The sequence below is a fragment of the Hyla sarda genome, chromosome 3 (genome assembly GCF_029499605.1).
Source record: "Hyla sarda isolate aHylSar1 chromosome 3, aHylSar1.hap1, whole genome shotgun sequence".
Classification (NCBI taxonomy): Eukaryota; Metazoa; Chordata; class Amphibia; order Anura; family Hylidae; genus Hyla; species Hyla sarda.
The window spans coordinates 396,399,636-396,426,412 of record NC_079191.1 but is presented as its reverse complement, the minus strand read 5'-3'; the positions used below and the strand labels follow the sequence as shown (position 1 = coordinate 396,426,412).

Here is a 26,777-nt window from a genome sequence, read left to right as displayed (position 1 = left end):
TTCGACCGTACTAACTATATCACGTAAACATGAACAAAAAAATCAGAAATGCACCATAAACAATGGACACCCAAATAATGCGTGGAAAACTTTTTTTTTTTTTTAAATCAACTGGTGCCAGAAAGTTAAACAGATTTGTAAATTACTTCTATTAAAACAATCTTAATCCTTCCAGTACTTTTTAGGGGCTATATCCTACAGAATAAATGCTTTTCTTTTTGGATTTCTCTGATGTCATGACCACAGTGCTCTCTGCTGACCTCTGCTGTCCATTTTTGGAACTGTCCAGAGCAGGAGAATATCCCCATAGCAAACATATGCTGCTCTGGACAGTTCCTAAAATGGACAGCAGAGGTCAACAGAGAGCAATGTGGTCATAACATCAGAGAAATCCAAAAAGAAAGGCATTTCCTCTGTAGTATACAGCCCATAAAATGTATTGAAAGGATTAAGATTTTTTAATAGAAGTAATTTACAAATATGTTGAACTTTCTGGCACCAGTTGATTTAAAAAAAAAAAAAAGTTTTCCCGCGGGAGTACCCCTTTAAGTGATTGATAGGGGTCCAAACATTGCAGTCCTAAGAAACTACACATTTATTGCCTATCTTATGCAATACATAAAATATTTAATACTAATATATTTATTAAATTCTATGGAAGCTATATTTCAATGTAAAGGAGTTTTTTTTTTTTTTTTTTGCCTATATACTGTATAGCTGTATATTATTATAAAGGCTGGTCTACTTTAAAAGAAATTCGATTGTATACAAAATATAACATTTTGCACAGTAAAAAAAAAATAAAAAAAAAATTCCGTTTCCAGAAGAAGTTGTTATAGCGATCATTAGTTTTAGGAATTATCAGGACACACCACTTGTTTTATCCCTGGATTAGCAATCTTATTCTAAAAAGACCGGAATTCTGTGAGTCTGAAGGGAATTACAAAGAAAAGTCAGAATTACATTGTAATAGGCTTAACTGCTGTTAAATAATATTACCGTGTCGTGTCACCACCCATTCTCATACATTAGCCTCCAAATGTTCTGCCACTTATTAGCTAAGATTCTCATAAGAAAGTATCTTTTTAGCCTGTACGAATCCTTTGTCTGGACGATGTATCACCGCTTTTATTATCAATATTAAAGAATTTGTACTTATTATTATTATTATCAAATATCAACATTTTAGTAGATATCATTGCATTTATAAGGTAAATAAAGTTGATAATTATGTGTCCCACAGGATCACATTATCTTTAGTAAATAGCTTAAAAGATTAAGCATCTTAGATAATTAAGACATCACCAGATAAAATTATGTAAAATTAACCCATTAAGGACACAGCTAAGGTCCGTTTATTTTTTTTCTCTTGTCTTTTAAGAGGCATAACTATTTTTCCATCCACAGACCCGTAAGGTCTTGCGGGGAGATTTATCAAAACCTGTGCTGAGAAAAAGTTGTCCAGTTGCCCATAGCAACCAATCAAATTGCTTCTTTCATTTTGCAGAGGCCTTGTTAAAAATGAAAGAAGCGATCTGATTGGTTGCTATGGGCAACTGGGCAACTTTTCCTCTAAACAGGTTTTGATAAATCTCCCTCTTGGTTTTTGCATGACCCATTGTTCATCCTTTCATATTACCATGGGTTTAACAGTCATCTGTAGTTTTTATCAGTACCTTAATGGAGCATATACAACTTTTTGATATTTTTTATTAATTTTTTCTGTGAAGTGATTAAAAATCAGCAATTTTTGATCTCTCTCTTTTTTTTTTTTTTTTTTTTTTTAACATTTACCCTATTCACCAAAGGGGATCATAAACATTATAGGGGAGATCTCTCAAAACCTGTCCAGAGGGGAAGTTGCTGAGTTGCCCATAGCAACCAATCAGATCACTTCTTTCATTTTTCACAGGCCACTTTAAAAGTAAAAGAAGTGATCGGATTGGTTGCTACTCAGCAACTTTTTCTCCGGACAGCTTTTGATGAATCTCTCCCTATGTTTTTATAGCTTGGACATTTCGGCATGAGGTGATACCAAATATGTAGTGTTATTAAAAGGGTGATTTCAATATTTATTTATTGTTTGTAAACATTTTCCTATTATATTATTTACACTTTTTAGGTCCCAATGGTGGACTTTTACATGCAATATTTAGATTGCTAACACTGAATAGTGCTATGCTATTGCATAGCATTACTCAGTGCTATCAGTTTGGCATATTATCCCTAGACATGTTCCATGGCTCTTTAAAGGGGTACTCCGCTGCTCAGCGTTTGGAACAAACTGTTCTGAACGCTGGAGCCGGCGCCGGGAACTCTTGATGCCCTAGCCCCACCCCCTCATGATCTCACCCCCCCGACGCCTCAATGCAAGTCTATGGGAGGGGGCGTGACATCTGTCACGCCCCCTCTCATTGACTTGAATTGAGGGGGTGGGGTGTGACATCATGAGGGGGCAGGGCTATGATGTCACGACAGCAAAAGGGATGCTAATTCCAATAGGTAGCAGTAAAGAGAAAGATCTTTTTCCTTTGGGGGAAAGCTATCCCACATCAATAAAAGAGTACCGTATATGATGATAATGTTGATAATAATAATAATAATTATAATGATGATTATTTCCATTATATATATATATATATATATATATATATATATATATCATAGAAAAAATCTGCAGCACTACTCAGCTCAGTCCGTTTAATGGTGCCAGCGCTCCAACCTGATCAGGGTTCCTTGTAATGTAGAAAATCCAACAAGCGCAGCACTCAAATTAAATAAAGTGCATTTATTTGTTCATGTCTCAATACAGCAACGTTTCTGCCCCTATGGAGCCATTTTCAAGCCAAGCCAAGATATATATATATATATATCGCACCAATCAAAACAGTCCTTTTTATGATGTTGATGATATTAATATTAGTAATAATAATAATATGAGTGATAATAATTAATAAATAGTAGTAGCAGCAGTATCCTTATAATGGTTGTTATTGTTATTCTCCGAGGCTCACACTGTTATATAGAGAGCATAATAGAGAACTTAATTTGTGATGCTCGGTGCCTGACAATAGGATTCTGAAGACGCTTGTCGCCTGTCACTGTCTCCTAGCAGGTGGCTGCTGGCATAGATAGCAGCTGTGTCTGCTACATCTGTATAATTTAAATGCAAGAGGAAAAGCATTGTCAGACATCAAACAGCTCAGTGGAGTTTTATTTTATTTTTATTTTTTTTTCTTTAAATAAGGTGACTATCTAATGAAACTACCGGTATATTTCATATCGCCAGCTCAAAATTGAAACATACTGAAATACAGCAGGCATGGAAGAGTGTAGGCTCGACCCTACCCAGCCTTGTCCCGCATCACTTATTTATTGTAATCTTACAGATGTGGAAAATGTTATTGCACCCACTAGCACATTACAGTGTTCCAGGGAAAAAAAAAAAATCGTATTAGAACAGTCTGCTTTTCAAAGCAACCTAATGCATTGTTAATGCAGCTTTCACCTACTGGAGCATTAAGCAAGTCATTGCAGAATACACCACTGGGAACAATAACGTTTGCTACATCTGTAAAGGATATGCACTTTGATATTTCAGTCAATCTGGCAAGGGTTTTTTTCCCCACATATCTTGATTTATGGTTGTTGTATGAAGATATATAGACTGCTTGAGCTATAAAAGGGCGGAAATAAATTCATAGAACCTATTATAATAATATGGTGCAATTTGTCAGATACCATGAGTATCAATAAAAAAAAAAATACAACAGTTGTATTAATTTAAGGGAATTTTTGATCATGTTTCCTACTACAGAGGTGGTTTCCAAACTGTGGATGTTGTTGCCGTTGGCTGTCCGGGCATGCTAGGAGTTGTAATTTTGGGACAGCTAGATGTCCACATTTTGGAGTCCATGGACATCAAATAAATGGCCCTTCTTATTTCATTGAGAACTGCTAAAAAAAAAAAACTGTGGACCTTTTTGGCAGCTCCAGTTCTCACATGTATGAGCTACTGTCTATTTAAAGGGTTATTCTGGAGCAATATTTGTAAGACTGCATAGGACGGGGTAAAAAATTGTACTCTCCTGCTGCCAATCCTCTGCTGGTGCAATTCCGATGGTTCCCACTCTGCCAAATCTCCATCCCGACACATAGGAAAAGCCTGAACAGCCATTGACTAGCTAAAGCTGGTCACAGCAGTGGCCAGTGATTGCCTGAGAAGGCATTTCAAATGTGTTGGGACAGAAAACAGGAAGCATTGACAGTAGGGAGCGGCACTGGGAGGGGATCGGCAGCAGGTGAGTATAGGTTTTTATCCCCACCCTGAGCAGCTTTTATTTTAGAAATACTCCATCAGAATACCTCTTTAAATGTTTGTAATGTTTATAAGTTCAGGCCATGACTTTGAAAAACAAGGACTTGGTTCCAAAGCCCTCAAAATATGAAAAAAAAAATAAGATTGAGTAATAAACCCTTTCTCAATTACAGTTTCCTTCCCTTGACTCTGCATTCCTCTTCCATTAGGAAAATGTGCGTCACCATCCTTCTCTGCTCTGGGGGTTTGGCTCTGTGTTGTCTAGTACCTAAAGAGTCCACATCAGCTTATGTGAGCTTAGTGGGTGGGGCTTAGGCACTAGACATCATCAAGCCAACCACCATGGGCCAAAAAGGACAGTGAAGCAAATTTTTCCGATAGTAGATGAAGTGAGCGAACTCTGCAGGACTGCAGATGGTTAAGTGAATGAGTTTACTCTGCAGGACTGCAGATGGTTAAGTGAATGAGTTTACTCTGCAAAACTGCAGGTGATAAAGAGAGTGAGTTAACTCTGCATGACTGCAGTGATAAAGAGAGTGAGTGAACTCTGCAGGACTGCAGTTTGTAAAGTGTGTGATTTAACTATCCAGGACTGCAGAGTCAACAGTTTAACAAAGAATTCTAAAGGACTTACATATAAATAAATGTACAAAGTATATTATTAAATGTCTCATCTATGCCTAATGCATTGTTTGGAAAGCATTTTTGGTTCCTGGTATACCCCTTTAAGAACTATTTCCTGGGAGCTGTTTATATAGGGCAGGAAGTCCTTCAGGATTCTGTATATTACATACAATAAACCTGAAGAATAACATTAGGCCGCTCACACCTAAAGTGCTGCAGTGTCCTATAGAAAGGTGCTACTAGACAGCCAATAAGAGCATGCACTGCACACGGCAGTATGACGGCCATCGGGGGAGTCCGGGGAAATAGTGGGATAAAAATTACTGCTTGTGCCGCTATAAAATAACAGTGCACGAAGGAACCCATTATAGTGAATGGGATCCATCGGGACCCGTTATTGCCTGTTGTGCCCCATCCTTATAACCGTCATTAAAGTCTGAAAAAAAAAAAAGAGGCTAACAGCCGTTTAAGGACGGGGCACAACGGTAGTGTGTAAGTAGCCTAACATGTAGGTAATGCAGATGTTTTAACCGGGGTAGGCCCTTGTATCTCAAATGCCACATATTGCCACTATCTCTTTCATGGTATGTTGAATGTAGTTTAAAGTTACAATGGTCAAATAAAGACCATTAAATATAATAAATATAGTAACCAGAGGTCATTGTACCTTGAGGGACCCACTGTACTATATTTTCTAGCCATGAGCAATCAGTGACAACTGCCCTTGCCAGATCAGCTGTATCTTGGTAGTGCAACTGCACCAGGTAGTTCAGTGTTGTCTGTGATAAGACAGCCCCTTTAAGAAAATAGTGTGAACCACTGATGATGCTTAGTGACATTAGCTCAGCTTCATTTATATGTTAATGGGCTGTGGGCAGAAATTGAGAAAACCCCGGCAAATAAGGGATGAACATGCAAATAGCATTCTCCTAAATGGGACTCACCCACGCTATTTTCTCCAAAGCCCAATATGCCTGTACGATGGCATCCTAGCATGACTCTTTAAAAATAGTTAAAAGGTTTTCTCCAGGATACCAAAAGAAAGTACCTACTTTTCTTTACTGAATCAAGGCAGATACTGAAACATGTTTCTATTTTCTAATCTGAAAACATATATGCTTTAAAGGGGTACTCCGGTGGAAAATATGTTTATATTAATCAAGGAGAGGTTTGCTATGGGGATTTGCTCCTGCTCTGGACAGTTTCTGACATGGACAGAGGTGTCAGCAGAGAGCACGGTGGTCAGACAGGAAATAAATAAAAAAAGAAAGAACTTCCTCTGGAGCATACAGCAGCTGATAAGTACAGGAAGGATTAAGATTTTTAAATAGAAGTAATTTACAAATCTGTTTAACTTTCTGGCACCAGTAGATAAAAAAAAAAAAAACTCTACTGGAGAACCCCTTTAAATACGAAGGAGCTACGATAACATGTTCTGCCTATGGACAGATGTAGAAAAATAATAGACTCTTTAGTATTCCTCTCAGATATATTCTCTAACACAAAACTAGTTATCACAATTGTTTCTGCTTTATTTGTAGAACTGGATCAATATTATACTCTGCTCATAAAAGATCCCAGATAACATCATCAGCCACTATAATTGAATATACTCTGAATATATTGATCGATAAATTACATCATTAATTGATTTCTACCTTTTTAAGATTCTAGATGAAATCTAGGTTACAATCTCCACAGGGATAACCTCAATGAATGAATCAGATATATCGCATCTGCCTAAAAATATACCCCGAATGTGCCTTTAACCTAAATGTATTGTAATTATAAGTCATGAATAAGACATATACGCTTCATGTACATTCTGACCACACTCACTGTGTGTGCAGCGGAGGTACAGTCTGGTTTCGGAGTGCCTCTCAATATAATGATATACTTAAGGGCACATAAAATTATACAGGCAGGATTTATATGCATTTGTGCAATACATTATTTACTACATTCCCTCAAATACCTGCAATGAGATCCCGTAAGGAAAACAGGCTCAATTAATATTTGATCATAGCTCCAAAATATAACCAACAGCAGATGTCTTTGTATTGTTACATCTAAAATGTTCTTACTCTTATATGTATTTCTGTTGTTTGTGATTTATGGATAGGGTGTGCATGTTCCAGAATGTATTCCTATCATGGTATGCAATAATAAAATATGTATGCTCCATAGTTCAGAGACAAAACTATAGGCAAAGCTTGAAGACACACTTGGGCTTGAGAGCCGGAGGGGGCCCAAAAGATGCTCTGCCAGAAAAAGGAATACCAATGTTTATTGTGCTTGCTGTGACATCACTGTGTGCTTTATCTTTTACTAGCTAAGTACCCGGCGTTGCCCGGTTTTTCCTTCCTAATCCTTGTTAGGGAGGAAAATAAACAAAGGAGGAAGCTTTTGACTTCATATCCCATCCTCATATATTGTTGTCATATCCCAACCCCATATCTCAACCTCCTATCCCGTCCTTATATCCCGTCATCATATCTCAACCTCATATCCCATCCTCCTATCCCGTCCTCTGATCCCGACATATATGTATATTATCCCTGTACAGTGACATCACTTTGTGTATTATCCCTGTACTGTGACATCACTGTATATCTTATCCCTGTACTGTGACATCACTGTGTATATTATCCCTGTACTGTGACATCACTGTGTGTATTATCCATGTACTGTGACATCACAGTGTGCATTATGCCTGTACTGTGGCATCACTGTATATTATCCCTGTACTGTGACATCACTTTGTGTATTATCCCTTTACTGTGACATCACTGTGTGTATTATCCCTGTACTGTGACATCACTGTGTGTATAATCGCTATACTGTGACATCACTGTGTGTATTATCCCTGTACTGTGACATCACAGTGTATATTATTACTGTACTGTGACATCACTGTGAACATTATTTCTGTACTGTCACATCACTATGTGCATTATCCCTGTACTGTCACATCACTGTGAATATTATCCCTGTACTGTGACATCACTGTGTGTATTATCCCTGTACTGTGACTTCACTGTGTGTATTATACCTGTACTGTGACATCTTTGTGTATATTATCCCTGCACTGTGACATCACTGTGTGTATTATCCATGTACTGTGACATCACTGTGTGTATTATACCAGTACTGTGACATCACTGTGTGTATTATACCTGTACTGTGACATCACTGTGTATTATCCCTGTACTGTGACATCATTGTGTATATTATACCTGTACTGTAATATCACTGTGTATTATCCCTGTACTGTGACATTGCTGTGCATTATCCATGTACTGTGACATCATTGTATGTATTATCCATGTACTGTGACATCACTGTGTGTATTATCCCTGTACTGTGACATCACCGTGTGTATTATCCCTGTACTGTGACATCACTGTGTGTATTATCCCTGTACTGTGATATCACTGTGCGTACTATACCTGTACTGTGACATCACTGTGTGTACTATCCCTGTACTGTGACATCACTGTGTGTATTATCCCAGTACTGTGACATCACTGTATGTATTATCCCTGTACTGTAACATCACTGTGTGTATTATCCCTGTGCTGTGACATCACTGTGTGTATTATCCCTGTACTGTGACATCACTGTGTATATTATCCTTGCACTATGACATCACTGTGTATATTATCCCTGTACTGTGACATCACTGTGTATGTTATCCCTGTACTGTGACATCACTGTGTGTATTATCCCTGTACTGTGACATCACTTTGTGTATTATCCCTGTACTGTAACATCACTGTGTGTATTATCCCTGTGCTGTGACATCACTGTGTGTATTATCCCTGTACTGTGACATCACTGTGTATATTATCCTTGCACTATGACATCACTGTGTATATTATCCCTGTACTGTGACATCACTGTGTATGTTATCCCTGTACTGTGACATCACTGTGTGTATTATCCCTGTACTGTGACATCACTTTGTGTATTATCCCTTTACTGTGACATCACTGTGTGTATTATCCCTGTACTGTGACATCACTGTGTATATTATCCCTATACTGTAACATCACTGTGTGTATTATCCCTGTACTGTGACATCACAGTGTATATTATTACTGTACTGTGACATCACTGTGAACATTATTTCTGTACTGTCACATCACTATGTGCATTATCCCTGTACTGTCACATCACTGTGAACATTATCCCTCTACTGTGACATCACTGTGTGTATTATCCCTGTACTGTGACTTCACTGTGTGTATTATACCTGTACTGTGACATCTTTGTGTATATTATTCCTGCACTGTGACATCACTGTGTGTATTATCCATGTACTGTGACATCACTGTGTGTATTATACCTGTACTGTGACATCACTGTGTGTATTATACCTGTACTGTGACATCACTGTGTATTATTCCTGTACTGTGACATTGCTGTGTATTATCCATGTACTGTGACATCATTGTATGTATTATCCATGTACTGTGACATCACTGTGTGTATTATCCCTGTACTGTGACATCACTGTGTGTATTATCCCTGTACTGTGACATCACTGTGTGTATTATCCCTGTACTGTGATATCACTGTGCGTACTATACCTGTACTGTGACATCACTGTGTGTACTATCCCTGTACTGTGACATCACTGTGTGTATTATCCCAGTACTGTGACATCACTGCATGTATTATCCCTGTACTGTAACATCACTGTGTGTATTATCCCTGTGCTGTGACATCACTGTGTGTATTATCCCTGTACTGTGACATCACTGTGTATATTATCCTTGCACTATGACATCACTGTGTATATTATCCCTGTACTGTGACATCACTGTGTATGTTATCCCTGTACTGTGACATCACTGTGTGTATTATCCCTGTACTGTGACATCACTTTGTGTATTATCCCTGTACTGTAACATCACTGTGTGTATTATCCCTGTGCTGTGACATCACTGTGTGTATTATCCCTGTACTGTGACATCACTGTGTATATTATCCTTGCACTATGACATCACTATGTATATTATCCCTGTACTGTGACATCACTGTGTATGTTATCCCTGTACTGTGACATCACTGTGTGTATTATCCCTGTACTGTGACATCACTTTGTGTATTATTCCTGAACTGTGACATCATTGTATATATTACCCCTGTACTGTGACATCACTGTGTGTATTATCCCAGTACTGTGACATCACTTTGTATATTATCCCTGTACTGTGACATCACTGTGTATATTATCCCTGTACTGTGACATCACAGTATGAATTATCCCTGTACTGTGGCATCACTGTGTATATTATCCTTGTACTGTGACATCACTGTGTGTATTATCCCAGTACTGTGACATCACTGTGTGTATTATCCCTGTACTGTGACATCACCGTGTGTATTATCCCTGTACTGTGACATCACTGTGTGTATTATCCCTGTACTGTGACACCACTGTGTGTATTATCCCTGTACTGTAAAATCATTATATGTATTATCCCAGTACTGTGACATCACTGTGTATATTATCCCTGTACTGTGACATCACTGTGTACATTATCCCTGTTCTATGACATCACTGTGTGTATTATCCCTGTACTGTGACATCACTGAGTACATTATCTCTGTACTATGACATCACTGTGTTCATTATCCCTGTACTGTGACTGTATGTATCTTTGTGGTAGGCTATCAACGTGTAAAGTACATGTTCTGTATACTGCATACTCAGAAATATATGATATTCACAGGCTTAAGTCCCACCTGCAACCATGTGCCTGAGGTGTCCCAGAAGAGACAAGGACTTCTCTCCATCACGTCTGCTTATTAGTTATGGGATGAAGCTTTATTTTTCACAGTTTGTAAATCCCATAAACATTTATTACATTTGATCTTCATTAGATAAATACACAAAAATAGGTATTTTCCACGCACATTGATCACATCTCCTTATTTATGCTGATGAGAATGGCTCTTACGGCAGACATTGTTCTCCACCAGAGGGTAAGTGTATTATGATAATCACATTTGATTGTTGTAATTGATTACCCACCATTTAATTGAAGTTGATGCTCGAGCACTTTCCAAATCAGAGATCAGTGCACAGATCCTGCAGGCGCAATGCAATCTACGGCATGAGCCGGCAACATTTAATAAGATTTATGATCAAAACTGCCTCGCCTACTTGATTTTTAAGATTCTGGCGAGCTATAACATTTTAGAACCTCTTCTTTCATTTAGTTTTATTTGTCCCCCTCGCCTAATAGCATTCTTGAAATATTGCTTGTCTATTTGTAACTTTTTATGGCACTTTGAATAGTTTTCTTTATACCCCTGTTAATAAAAAATAACAGAGGTATAAATTTGCAGATTGCTAGAAAGATTAGGGAAAGTATATGTGTGATTGGTATTGTTCATTGTTTATGATATATCTGATGATGAATAAATTGATGATTCGCTAAGTAATAAAGAACATTCTAGACAAAGGGGTTGTCCAGTATTAGAACAGCATGGGCATGGTTATTTCCTTCCTTTAAAAAGAAAAAAAAAAAAAAAGGAAAAAAACAACCCCACCCTTTCCACAGTACAGTGCCTTCACTATAAGGCAATCATCAAACAAAAATGTTTGCATTTTTTGGGGCCGTAAAACACCCAAAAAACTTGGGCATTAATGGCCCAAAAACTAAAAAAATGGGTAATTGTTTTTTTTACTGTTAAATTGTTTTAAACTCAAAAGTAAAATGGCGGTTAGTCTGCACACAAACACATAAATGTTGAAATTTTTTAGATGTTAGCTAAAAATCAATAGGGATTCATTAAAAGCCAAACTCGCTAGATGTTTTTCTGTGGTCTTGGGCTCAGTGGCAGTTTTACTAAATGTCAGTATGTTGAGACTCTGGCAACTTATTTGGGACAAAATCTTGGTGTTTCTCTCCCATAGAAGCCAATGGGAGGAAAAAAATGCCCTAAAAATGCCATGTGGGTTTAGCATTGGTGGTTTTTCTGTTTCCCCTTGCCCATATATTTAATAGACATACTTAGAAAAGGGGTACTCCACTGCTCAGGATTTGAAAGAAACTTTTCCAAACGCTGGAGCCGGTGCTGGGAGCTCGTGATGTTGTAGCCCCGTCCCTCAAGATGTCACACCCCGCCTCCCATAGACTTGCATTGAGGAGGTGGGGCGTGAAGTCATGAGGGGGCGGGGCTATGACATCACGAGCTCCCGACGCCGCCTCCAGCGTTCACAACAGTTTGTTCCAAACGCTGAGCAGTGGAGTACCCCTTTAAGTCAAATGATGAAAGAGTCACCTGACTTGTCATGATAAAAACACAGGGAAAAATGCTAAAGAAAGAAAACACCATGACTATAACATCCTATAAAAATTCCACAAAAAATGCACCTTTGAGGGGCAAAATGACTGGGCAGTTTTTTGTGGCAGTTTTTTTTTCTTCAGGTAAAAAAAATAATAATAAAAAAAAAACTGAAAAAAAAAGAAACAACAGGAAACAGATTATTATTATTATTGTTTTAAACTTATATGTTGCGGGGAGCCAAGAAAATGTAGAAAGCAAAGTCATACTTCCCTTTCCCCAGGTCCCCCAGAGCCCCTATTAGGGTCGTTCCTGTCCCCTGATCTGTCTTCTTCCTTCTTCCAAAGCAAGAGCTCGGTGAAGGACCTGCTGGTTCAGCCAATTAATGGCTGAGATTGAACATCGCTGTGGCCAGTGATTGGCTGAGCGGGCAGATCCTGCACCAAGCTCTGCTCTTGGAAGCAGGAAAATGCATGATATTGAGAAATCAGAGGGAACCGAGAAGGAGCTGTGAGAGATCAGCAGGAAACCAGGGTCATATAAGTAAGGCTTTTTTTCTTCTTCTAATTTTCTCTGACCCCAGCCACATATTATATTTTACAAAATGCCAGAATACCCCTTTAACAAAGAGAAAGTATATATATTTGGCATACAATTGTCAAACAACCCATATGTTTGAGAGGTTAAGGTCCTTTCTTTAGGATTCATCTATTGGGATGAAAAGGTCCCATGACTTCAATCTGCTGGGTGATGTGGCCACCATGATTAAGAAAAAAAAATACTTTTCTATTTCTAGCTAATTATTTTCTATTTCTAAGTAATGGATCCAGTTTCTGTAAATGTGTGCAATATATGCATCCTAACAAGCATAGGGAAGAATAAAGGAAAAGAATAAAAAAGTTGACTAACCTAACCCACCTGAGCTTGGCTCACACGGATCAATGTCCTCATCATCCTCACTCGGACATTCAGCAGAGGCAACCAAGATGTCATCTGAAGTCTGCAAGAAAATAGGATTCATGTAAGAACGTATTCCATTATGATGTCTGGATACAGAAGGCCTGCTATACATGGAGCATTAAAAAACATCTGTGGACTCTAAAAGATAGAAGAAGCCATTATGCAAATATATTCAATATTTAAGACAAAAAATAATTAGCTCTTTATGAACATATACTTTATTCATGGTTCATTCAGCTCAGCCTGGAGGGATAAACACAAGTAACTTACCAGTGGAGCATTAGCAGATCTTTATCATATCATTTATTGTTAGAAGAAAAGTCATGAGGTCAAAACCAATGGATATGATGGAACATACAGCTATTAGCTGTGTTTATAAAATGTGATACGGTTATATGCCAACAATGTATTGATGTATAGCCATGCTACCAATGGCCCCTAGACCAACTCAGCCCCAGCCTGTCATACACCATGAGAAGACTACCTTTGTTGAAGACAGGTTAAAATACAATTTGGGGCGGTCATCTCCCATAGGTTTCTCTATACATAAATGACATATCATTACAAATAAGAACAATATTAAGGCTAACAATCATCAAAACATCACTAAAACTGACTACTGCTTAAAACCACCAAATTTCGAGTGACCAGGGTAGGCACATGTTGGGGAGAAAAGGAACAGCCAATTGCATTTTAAGGTGCCTGATCCTTTTTATTCTCAGGGAGATAAGCTGTATTAAGAAAAGTCTGGCATCCGAGCACATGCATATTATAGGATCAGGAGAGATTGAAGTACATTTGTGATCCAAAACTAGGAATGGACTGTGAAAAGCTATAATGAAAAGATTTGAACCTTTTCCATTTAGGCTCAAAAATACTGACTAAAATGCATAAAATACTTTCACTTTTGGATGACATTTTGTGGCTTCAGAACCAATTACCAGGTTTCTATAGAGTTATGGTCTCAACATACAATGGTTTCAACATACAATAGTCATCCTGGAACCAATTAATATTGCAACTTCAGGGACCACTGTACAGCAAGAGCTGCTTCCATCTATCTCAAAGTTGAGTGGTATCTGCACTGCTTCTTCTCGTATAAGCGTGCACACCTGGTCAGTCCATTTATGTAGCGATCACTGCTGCTATACTTGGGGGTGCCTAGAATTATTCAGAATATCAGTATAACTCAATCTTGTAGAGACAAATAAAAGTTGCACTCATATGTAGCAATATTTTTTTTAAACAAAGTGCACATAAAAATGATGCAGCTAGGGGACAAAACACAAACAGGAGCACTACTTGGCAGCAACAGCCGTTTCCCGCGTCAACACACAATTCCTCAAGCCGACGTTACCGGGACTACACCACGCAGTTCATATATATATATATATTTTTTGTGCATATGAAATGCGTGAAATTTGAGTTCCCTAAACTTGACTGTGGTCTCTTCGGGCTAATGTCACATTGAATTTAATTAGGGAAAACAAAAAGGGTATAATTTTCTAGTTTTACATGCTCGATTTAATCCACCATGGTTACATCGGTTCATGTCATTTCCTTCAGTTTGATGATTGACACATCTGGGCTGACATCGTTTTACATAGGACAAAGACTTTTTGCAATTTTTTTTCTAACAGGTAAAATAATTTCCTGTTTTCTGTTGTAGCGAGACTCTAAAGAAAGGACAAATAGACTGGCTTTTAAAAACAAGCCATCATCCCGATGACAATACAGCCGGCACCTTTATATTAAAAAGGCAATTTCTTATCCTTTTTTATCTCATCAACAGTGTCTCAATGAAATATACAGTATAGACTTGAAATCTGCACATTCAAAGTTTGGTCATAAATATTCAAGCATTGCATTATTTTTTTTTTTCCACGGGCTTCATCAGGGTGGAATACATTCGGCGGCTGCTTGCTACTTGATTTAATGACACATCACTACTATATTGTCTTAACGGTACCTAATTAAAGGAGTAACTAGTACATAATAAGTCATACGTAATCACAACACTATCAGACACTTAAAAGATGTTGACTCTTTGAAGATGAAACATCTCAGGGTGAGTTCGGCGTATTCGTATCTACTTTTATGTTAGGAGTGTTCCTGGTAAAATATAGGTCAGTTCTACTGTGTTTTAACAAGTACTATGGAACTGTCATAATACACTGACTTATCACAAAGATGGGAAATAATAATTTAGTTGAAAAGCGTAGGAGGGTCTATTGTCACCATAAAGGGTATTGATGGTGACCTTAATGGGGTACTCTGCTGCCTCGGTGTACAGAACACTTTGTCCCGAATGCTTGGATTGGACGATGGGGACCATGACATCAAGGCTACCCCCCTTATGCCGTCATGTCACACCCACTCAATGCAAGTCTAACATACAATGGAGACGGTGTGATGGCCATCAGGTCCCCTCCCATAGACTTGCATTGAGGGGGCGTGGCATGACATCATGAGGGGCGTGGCCTTGACATCATGACCACCGCCACCTGCACCCAGTGTTCTAAATGAATGCTGGGTGCTGCACAGAGATCATGGGGGCCCCAGCGGCGGGACCCCGGGGATAAGATGTCTAAGGGTGGAGTACCCCTTTAGGGTGCGTTCGCACGCTAGTAACTAGAAGTGGGTTTCCCGCTGCGGGAAACCCACTGCGAGTCACACTACCATTCATTTGAATGGGTCCGCGGATAGTCTGCAAATCTGACACTCTTGCGGACTGTCTGTGGACCCATTTAAATCAATGGTAGCATAACTCGCAGTGGGATTCCCGCAATGGGAATCCCGCTGCTAGTAATAGAATGTGAGCACACCCTTAAAGGGAACCTGTCATCAATTTCATGCTGCCTGAACCGTCTGAAGGTAGTATTTTTCAAGCGCGGTCCATAAGCCCCCCACACTGGTCACGTTTTCAGGCTTTCACAGGTGATATGACTGTGGTGATGCCTGATTCACTGACCATAATTATATCACCTGTAAAAGACTAAAGAAATCCCAAAAACATGACCTGTTGGGGGACTTAAGGACCGTGCTTGAGAAACCCTGCTCTAAGGCATTTCAGAGGTGTGTAATGTGTACGTTTTCCTTAATGTTAAATTATCATATTACTTTGTGCAGATGACCTGAATGCCCTTGTGACAAAAAAAAAAAAGGGTTAGTCCGAAATGGACAACCCTTTAGATCGATTTAAGCTTTTTCATATTTTTACAAACCCCCTTTAAAAACCCACTTAGGAGCTTCTAAAGTTCTAGAGCACTCATCCAGCATACAGATTGCATATATCCTCTGCAGTTTTTCATGCACTGATATGACTTATATACAGTATAACTGAAAATTCATCAATAGAATAATATGAGAACTCTTCAGTAAATTTTCAATGTGTTTAATGTGCCGTTATACCCACGTGCTGATATATTACAGGTATGATATGGCAGGCACTGCGCTCTGCGCTAATAAACATTAATAGGGTGAGCAAATCAGCTTATGTAGCTCAGCTGCCAAATCCCCACACTTAGCTCCATCAGACTAAGCGCAATCTGTTATTAGTGCCTCTATTATCTACTTAGTGTTAAACTTTTGTCTAAACAGTCTAGACAAAAGTGAAATTAGAAAAAATTATTACATTTTTCTTTTAATTTATCAATTAAATGTAAAAGCAAAAAAAAATATAAGAGAGTATTGTATGATCTTTAAGGTCTTAAACAGCAGTAATCACAAGCCATGTATGGCAACACAAGTTAGGCTGGGTTCACATATGTCCGGCATCCGGCATAGGTGAAATCAGTGTAGATCTCGAAGCAACAGATGCCATAACTGATGACAACGTGCATCAGTTGAATGGCATCCAGCATCCAATGATTCTGTCTGGTGCAATTCGGACTCTCCAACAACCCGGCGTCAAAATTGAGATGCTGGATGATTGTGAACTGTCCCATTCAAATGAATGGGATCAGTTCTAGCATCAATTTCACTCCAGTGCACGCCTTAGGGAAACTATGCCGGATGACGTACATATGTGAACCCAGCCTTATATATTATATAAGGAAGTCATATGATGTCTCAATGAGACTCTGTATATTCCTAAAGATGAAGGTGCATTCCTTTGGAGTATGCTATATTTTTTTTCTCACGGAGTCAGAATAAGTCAGGGGAAAAAAACTTCCAAGATTGGTTTCAGGGTTTTTTGCTTATAATGGCTGTTGAATTTGTTTCTAAAGGTAAGCAGGGACTCCTGTCAAAATGAGAAGAGTACCTGCTCCAGTTTCTATGTGGTTATTGGAGCATGTAAAGGAAAACCCTGTTTTGGACCTGGCCACAGCCAGGAACAGGGAGCAGGTAAGTATTTTAACAACACTACTTAAAAGGGTACTCTGCCCCTAAACATCTTATCCCCTATCCAAAGGATAGGGGATGGGATGTCTGATCGCGGGGGGTCCGGCCACTGGGACCCTCCGCGATCTCCGGTCCAGTGCTGTGGCATCCTAAACATGAAAGCTTGGAGCTTCCGTGTTCGTGATGTCACCCCACGCCCCCTCCATTCTTATCCCCTATGCTTTATATAGGCCATAAGATATCTAGGGGCGGAGTACCCCTTTAAGGTTTAGTGGCCTGGTATAAAATGTATGCCTAAGTATAGCAAATCAGGGTCGGCATTTGCACAGTGTTGGTGCTCGTGGACCGGTGTGTACTCCAAGTATATCAAAGAAGGCTCTCGCCACTCAAATTTCTTTATCAATCTCAAAGTGTTTATTCATGCATAAACAGCATACAAGACAGTAAGCATTACAGCTAAGCAGCCTTTCTCAACTGTTGAGAAAGGCTGCTTAGCCGTAACGCGTACTGTCATGTATGCTGTTTATGCATGAATAAACACTTTGAGATTGATAAAGAAATTTGAGTGGTGGGACCCTTCTTTGATATACTTAAAATGTATGCCTGCCTTCTAAGGGTGCATGCACACCACGTTTTTGCAATACAGTTCCCGTATCAGGTTTTTGATGAAAAACGGATTCCTCAAAACCTGACTAAACTGTATCAAAACGTGTGTACAAATTTTAACCCATATATGATTGAAAAATGTATCCATTTTTAAAAATTATGTCCGGTTGCATTTGTTTTTTACAGAAAAAAATTTATACGTTTTCAACTTTTCACTCTATTTTGAATAAAGTTTCACTTGTTTGATTGAAACTCCAAGAAAAAAAACTGTGCAAAGTCAAAAACCGTATGGTGAAAACCGGATGGAACCGTACACGCACATACAGTTCTGTACGGTTCCCATTGACTCCCATGTTTAAAAAAACATATACGGTTTAATACAGTTTTTCACCTGGATCAAAAACGTGGTAGATTACGGTTTTGGGTACGGGTAAAAAACTGGACAAAACCATATAACACGCAAAACGGACTAAACCAGATGATGCGTTTGACATACGGTTTACAATGTTAAGTCAATGCATACAGTTTTCTATACAGTTCCGTACAGTTTTTAACTTGAAACCATATCCGGGAACTGTATAGCAAAAACGTTGTGTGCATGCACCCTAAGCCAAAGTTTGGATTTCAACAAATCTGTATCTGTTGTAAAAAATTCTGAACTAATCAGATTTGTCCCTAACCAATTTGATCATCCCTATATAGCCATATAAATGTTGTTCTTTTCCATTTTTATGCCCTCAAAGTAAAAAATGTTATGTTTATAACTCTCAATTGTCTCTATCATTTGTGTTCCTTGTCTGTTACCTCCCTGGCAATGCCTTCAATATGACCTAGTTTTAAAGTCAGAATATAGGCCATCAGCATCTAATTTAAAAGAGATCCAAATAGCTTTTTTAAAGTACAGGTTTTGACGTAAAATGTTTTTTATATTTTCTGCATTTCAAATTCAACTAAGTGATATGAGATACACATCAGTTTGTCAAAGTTGAGCAACCACTCTAAACTTAAAGGGGTACTCCGGTAGAAATGTTTTATTTTTTTTATTTTTATGAACTGGTGCCAGAAAGTTAAACAGATTTGTAAATGACTTTTATTTAAAAATCTTAATCCTTTCAGTACTTATTAACAGCTGTATGCTACAGAGTAAATTATTTTCTTTTTGAATTTATTTTTTGATTTGTCCACAGTGCTCTCTGCTGCCACCGCTGTCTGTGTCAGAAACTTTCCAGAGCAGCATAGGTTTGCTATTGGGGATTATCTCCTCCTCTGGACAGTTCCTGCTACCAGCATCAAGTGTCATCAAAGAACACTGTAGACAGGACAAAAATAAATTAAAAAAGAAAATAATTTCCTCTGTAGCATACAGCTGCTAAAAAGTACTGAAAGGGTAAAGATTTTTTTTAATAGAAGTAATTTACAAATCTGTTTAACTTTCTGGCACCAGCTAATAAGAAAAAAAAAATGTTTTCCACCAGAGTACCCCTTTAAGATCGTCCCCTCTTGCAAGTTCTATATTGGGTCCCACAAGATCCCAATCCCATTGCAGTCCTCTACCCTATAGGACAATACACAACACAAACCTGCTTGATGCCAGACTAAATGCAAAGGCGGGCAACTGTCAAATTTGGAATGGGGTACATAGTTTTCCAAGTTCCAAATAACATTCATAATTTTGATGACTACTTATGTGGCACAAAGCTCTTTAAGTCTACAAAGAAACCACAACCCAATGGTATTGTTAATTATGTAACCCCTATAGCGACAACCTTATATGATGAAAACAAGTAAAATATGGACCCCCAAGAAAACATGGTCTAATATGATGTTTGTGCATATGGGTATGGCTTACAATAGCCTAAATTGACTAAGGTTTCCATGTAAGGTATATGCTACAGTTACAAATCTGAAATATCCACAAACAATACATAACAAACAACTGATAATGTCCACAAGGACAAAACTTAACACCACTATGATACAATGAGCAACTCTGTTGACAATGAGCAAACACAGCCATACATGAACTGCTATATTTAGCTAATCCTGCCATGGGTGCGCCATAGACTTTCTCTATGACACAGTAATGAACCGGCAGAATGTGTAATTAATGTACCCTTCACTTTTTGTGTTCTGCTTCATTCAAGTGTTACATTAACATAATTAGAAAATAAGAAAAATATGAAGGAGTAAAATTAAAATCTCGCACCGTCAACAAAAAAAAAGAGCAATAGTAATTTTTTTCATGTAAATATGACCCCATCAACGTAATGAAATGTGTCAACCTTCATGTATGATCATCCAGATGAGTTACATTCTTTGAATTATGAGTATTTATTTGTACAATTATTTATGAATTTAGTGTTTGATATATGTATGGTATATGGCATCTTATTTTGGATGATGCCTTCTCTAAAACCAGTTGAATAGACCATGTCCCACCTACCATCTGCCTAAGATTTTTTTGCACATTAGGCAGAGCGATCACATGACTAAACACACTACAGAGGTGATCACATACTGTATTTTTCGCCGTATAAGACGCACTTTTTCTTCCCCAAAACTGGCGAATACACAACTATCGGGTCGGTCCCTGCGCCCATCAATGGCTGGGACCCGCGGCTAATACAGGACATCACCGATCGCGGTGATGTCCTGTATTAACCCTTCAGATGCGGCGATCAAAGCTGACCGCCGCGTCATAAGCGAAAGTGACACTAACCCGGCTGCTCAGTCAGGCTGTTCGGGACCGCCGCGGTGAAATTGTGGCGTCCCGAACAGCTTACAGGACACCGGGAGGGACCTTACCTGCCTCCTCGGTATCTGCTCCGTGCCGGGATCCCCTGCATGGCGGCGCTCTCCTTCGACGTCATCACATCGTCGCGCACGCCGTCCCGTCATCCAATGGGAGCGGCATGCGTAGCGATGTGATGGTGGCGACGTGATGAAGGAGAGCGTGGATCCCGGGGAAGAAGACGTCCGGAGCGTCGGGGACGCCCTGGGGACACGGCGACAGTGATGGAGCGACATCCAGGGCAGTGGTGACGGGTCAGGTGCGGCGGGGACACGTGAGTATTACCTCCTATCCAGTGGTCTTCAACTTGCGGACCTACAAATGTTGCAAAACTACAACTCCCAGCATGCCCGGACAGCCAACGGCTGTCTGGGCATGCTGGAAGTTGTAGTTTTGCAACATCTGGAGGTCCGCAGGTTGAAGATCACTGTTGGGTGCAGAATCTTTTTTTTTCTATATTTTGCACCTTTAAAATTGGGTGCGTTTTATATGCCGGTGCGTCCTATAGTACGAAAAATACGGTATGTTAAAAATATCTTATATTTATATTACAGATGTGTCGCCCTTACCTCATTTAGGGAATTCAGATGCCAATTTCTCATTTAATACATTGCGGCGACATGTTGTTAAAACTCTTAACAGACTGCAATTCTGGGTGCCTCTGGGGAGTTCATTGGGTCATTTTTGTCCAAAAAGTGTTTTTCTTTTTCTTTTTTACATTAAGTGGCATGCTTTTAGTGACATATCTTTAGGGCTGGTTTCGGACAAAAAAAAAGGCTGTTTTACAAACTGCACATTAGAATAAGGTGTAGCCCAAAAAAAGAGAACTGGGATAAACATATACGTACCTATCCTAAGATAAGGAATAGCAAGGAAATAATCTAAGGACAGACTAAGTGGATAAGGGGGGAGATTTATCAACACCTGGGCAGAGGAAAAGTTGTTCAGTTGCCCATAGCAACCAACCAGATCGATTCTTTCATTTTTCAGAAGTGATCTGATTGGTTGCTATGGGCAACTGGACAAATTATCTTCTGTACAGGTTTGGATCAATCCCCCTCCCCCTATGAGTTTTCTTTTATGTTTCTATGGCTCCATTCTGAAGGATATAGCACACCTACACACAGTGTATTGCCTCGATTAATAATAATTCTTTATTTATATTGCACACACAGATTTCATGGCGATGTTTACATAAATCGTTTCCAGTCCCCACTGGGGCTCTAAATCTGCATTCCTCTATCAGTATATTTTGGAGGAAACTGGTGCATATTCGCGCAAAGATGGGGAGAAGATACAAACTTCTATCACGTTGTCCTTGGTGGGATTTGAGCCCAGTGCTGTAAGGTAACAGTGCTAAGAACTGAACGTAAAAAACTGGATTACTCGATTTTAGGAAATTATGACAGTCAAGGTAAAGTGGTAATATGGAGGTGCAAAGATTTCTGCAAAACAAGTCTGCCACATGTGAACTATTTTCTTAGTTATAAAGAGCTTTTTTTTTTTTTTATTACTCTACTAGCCAGTAATATCTTACAATATTTTGTTCATTTTTATGTACTTTTTTTTACACAATGGATCCCTTTTGACCTTGTTATTCTTCTTCCTTTATCTTTGGAAGTCAGAAGCCAGCACTTGATAAATGTGTACTCGGCTGCAGAATATACTTGCACTGTGCACTGCAGAGCTTTTCTATTTCATTCTCACTAAAAAGTAACTTCATTAAGTCTGAAGTTCAAAGACGTCAAAGCTGCAATCCTTACAGATTGACTCGCACATATTTTTTCTTTTCTTTGAAACCGTGGTTTCAAATCTCTTGAGCCCTGTTTTTGGAATATTCATGGATTTTTTTTTTTTATATCCTTGATACACAGAGTTATAAATATACGCTTCCAGTTATACAATGCTATTATGTACCGAGCACTGATACTGGAGTCAAGAGCCAAACAAGCACAATTCAACAATGGTACTCGTCATCTTTGGAAACGTCAAGAATGAAAAGGCTAGCGTCTTCTTCAGTACAATGCCTCAGATAGGAGTTCAGAGTGTTCTAGGTTTATGTTGAATTGCCAAAAAATACCAACTGAGTTTGATAAAATATTTACTCTTGTAGATGCACTCACAAATACTATCACGGAAAAGCTCGAAATTGATCAAAGCAAATTATGGCTGATGAAAGAGGAGAAACAGTTTGCTAGTATATTACTATTAGAAGAGAGTATTCTGCCTCTTGGAAGCACCAAATGGTAGCACACAGAAGACCTATGAACAAACGAAAATTCCCAGCTAGCAAGATTCCTTAAAGGGGAACTTCGGTGGAAAATATATATATTTTTTTAAATCAACTGGTGCCAGAAACCTAAACAGATTTGTAAATTACTTCTATTAAAGGATCTTAATCATTCCAGTACTTAGCTGCTGTATGCTCCACAGGACGTTGTGTCGTTCTTTTCAATATGACCACAGTGCTCTCTGCTGACACCTCTATCCATGTCCAGAACTGTCCTCCAGAACTGTCCAGAGCAGGAGAAGTTTGCAAAGGGGATTTGCTCCTACTCTGGACAATTCCTGACATGGACAGAGGTGTCAGCAGAGAGCACTGTGGTCAGACAGAAAATACATTTAAAAAGAAAGAATTTCCTCAGGAGTATACAGCAGCTGATAAGTACTGAAAGGATTAGGATTTTTAGATAGGAGTCATTTACAAATCTGTTTAACTTTCTGATATGAACATTTTTTTTCCCACCGAAGTACCCCTTTAAGGAATCTTGCCAGCTGGAAATTTTTGTTGTTGCTTTTTTGCTGTGGCCTTGCTCCACACAATCCATGTGGTTGGATCCTTTGAATTCCAGATGAGTGTTGGTTTGTCACTCATGGTACTGTGGGTGTACAATATAAAACCTTAGGTACACCACGTGCTGCTGTATGCATAGGCTAGGTACACATTAAGGCTATGTTCACATGCCAGAATGTCCACACTGAAAATCTCTGCAGTCTGCTGGCACAACAAGCCGCCGCTAGGACCGCTCATGAATGCGCCCTCTCATAGACAGCAATGAATTTTATGCTAAGTCCGCAGGAAGAACAGACATGTCTATTCTTTCTGCGGACACTGAAATTTAAATTTTCCCCACCAGATGTTTCCGGCGCTGAAATCAATGGGAATCTCCTGTTGCAGAATCTCTGTGCGGAATTCCAATGCTGAATTCTGCATGGAAATTCTGGCGTGGGAACAACGCCTAACAATGATAACCCTTTCCAACTTAAACCAAAATAAACATTTAAACTACTAGTCCAGCACTCGCAATAAAACTCTTATTCTTTATTTAGTCCATTTTAAAAATCTTGAACAGTGAGACACTTCATCCAAGAGACGTACGAGAAGTGAAAAAAACAAACACTTGGAGAAACCGCACCTAGCATGCATTAACCCGTTTAAAACACAAGTGTTCTTACTAATAGTTGGATACTTCTAGAGCAGCCCTGTATGCTATTTTGTTTATGTAAAGATTTGTTGAACTTGAACCTGAACTAGACATATGTGATCAATGACACCAGGTGAAGGAAAATTATCTTTCTGGAAATGTTCTGGGAACTTCCTTCCGCTAGTACCCAGAATTGAACAAGGATTTGCCAAACCTGAATAGGAGGAATTGGTTGTTTATTTGAATGAGACAACTCAGATTAATCTTGATGCTGAATCCCCGAATATGCCGGAAAGGGGAATGCATCTGCCGTCCGCCCTGCAGAAATAAGGCTGGGTTCACATATGTCCGGCATCCGGCATAGGTGAACTCATTCTAAATCTCGACGCAACTGATGCCACAACTGATGACAACTTGTCATCAGTTGTATGGCATGCGGCGTCCATTGTTTCTGGGCAACAGACAGGGGAACACAGCAAGCTGCGTTCCCCTGTCCGGTGCCCTCCGGCACGTCCAACCATCTGGCGTAAAAAATGAGACGCTGGATGATTGTGAACTATCCCATTCAAATGAATGGGATCAGTTCTAGCATCAGTTTCCCTCCGGTGCACGCTGGAGGGAAACTGTGCCGGACGACTGATATATGTGAACCCAGCCTAACTGGGCACCGGACCATGCCACAACTGGTGCATTTTGCAATCAGTGGCGGCAGGTGATCTGTCTCAGTACTGAGCCAAATGGCTGGACATATCTGATAACACCCTTACTGTAGATTTGCTTAACTCTAGATGGGGTCATGTTACGCCGAGCGCTCCGGGTCCCCGCTCCTCCCCGGAGCGCTCGCTACACTCTCCTCACTGCAGCGCTCCGGTCAGATCCACTGACCCGGGGCGCTGCGATACCGCCTCCAGCCGGGATGCGATTCGCGATGCGGGTGGCGCCCGCTCGCGATGCGCACCCCGGCTCCCGTACCTGACTCGCTCTCCGTCGGTCCTGTCCCGGCGCGCGCGGCCCCGCTCCCTAGGGCGCGCGCGCGCCGGGTCTTTGCGATTTAAAGGGCCACTGCGCCGCTGATTGGCGCAGTGGTTCCAATTAGTATGTTCACCTGTGCACTCCTTATTTATACCTCACTCCCCCTGCACTCCCTCGCCGGATCTTGTTGCCATTGTGCCAGTGAAAGCGTTTCCTTGTGTGTTCCTAGCCTGTGTTCCAGACCTCCTGCCGTTGCCCCTGACTACGATCCTTGCTGCCTGCCCCGACCTTCTGCTACGTCCGACCTTGCTTCTGTCTACTCCCTTGTACCGCGCCTATCTTCAGCAGTCAGAGAGGTTGAGCCGTTGCTAGTGGATACGACCTGGTCACTACCGCCGCAGCAAGACCATCCCGCTTTGCGGCGGGCTCTGGTGAAAACCAGTAGTGACTTAGAACCGATCCACTAGCACGGTCCACGCCAATCCCTCTCTGGCACAGAGGATCCACTACCTGCCAGCCGGCATCGTGACAGTAGATCCGGCCATGGATCCCGCTGAAGTTCCTCTGCCAGTTGTCGCTGACCTCACCACGGTGGTCGCCCAGCAGTCACAACAGATAGCGCAACAAGGCCAACAGCTGTCTCAACTGACCGTGATGCTACAGCAGCTACTACCACAGCTTCAGCAATCATCTCCTCCGCCAGCTCCTGCACCTCCTCCGCAGCGAGTGGCCGCTTCTGGTCTACGACTATCCTTGCCGGATAAATTTGATGGGGACTCTAAGTTTTGCCGTGGCTTTCTTTCCCAATGTTCCCTGCACTTGGAGATGATGTCGGACCAGTTTCCTACTGAAAGGTCTAAGGTGGCTTTCGTAGTCAGCCTTCTGTCTGGAAAAGCTCTGTCATGGGCCACACCGCTCTGGGACCGCAATGACCCCGTCACTGCCTCTATACACTCCTTCTTCTCGGAAATTCGAAGTGTCTTTGAGGAACCTGCCCGAGCCTCTTCTGCTGAGACTGCCCTGTTGAACCTGGTCCAGGGTAATTCTTCCGTTGGCGAGTACGCCGTACAATTCCGTACTCTTGCTTCAGAATTATCCTGGAATAATGAGGCCCTCTGCGCGACCTTTAAAAAAGGCCTATCCAGCAACATTAAAGATGTTCTGGCCGCACGAGAAATTCCTGCTAACCTACATGAACTCATTCATCTAGCCACTCGCATTGACATGCGTTTTTCCGAAAGGCGTCAGGAGCTCCGCCAGGATATGGACTTTGTTCGCACGAGGCGTTCTTTCTCCCCGGCTCCTCTCTCCTCTGGTCCCCTGCAATCCGTTCCTGTGCCTCCCGCCGTGGAGGCTATGCAGGTCGACCGGTCTCGCCTGACACCTCAAGAGAGGACACGACGCCGCATGGAGAATCTCTGCCTGTACTGTGCCA

General features: G+C 40.2%; 1 protein-coding gene across 16 annotated transcripts in view; it reads right to left on the bottom strand.

The window, feature by feature from the left end:
- Nucleotides 1-26,777, bottom strand: part of NRXN1 (neurexin 1) — a 1,474,530-nt gene that overhangs the window by 13,085 nt on the left and 1,434,668 nt on the right. For 10 of the 16 annotated variants that reach the window (XM_056568026.1, XM_056568034.1, XM_056568031.1 and 7 more), the window contains one exon: nucleotides 13,154-13,244. In XM_056568026.1, coding sequence (XP_056424001.1) covers nucleotides 13,154-13,244 — 91 coding nt within the window. The remainder of the gene's footprint in view (nucleotides 1-13,153; nucleotides 13,245-26,777) is intronic. The other 6 variants (XM_056568028.1, XM_056568035.1, XM_056568032.1 and 3 more) reach the window with 1 other exon arrangement.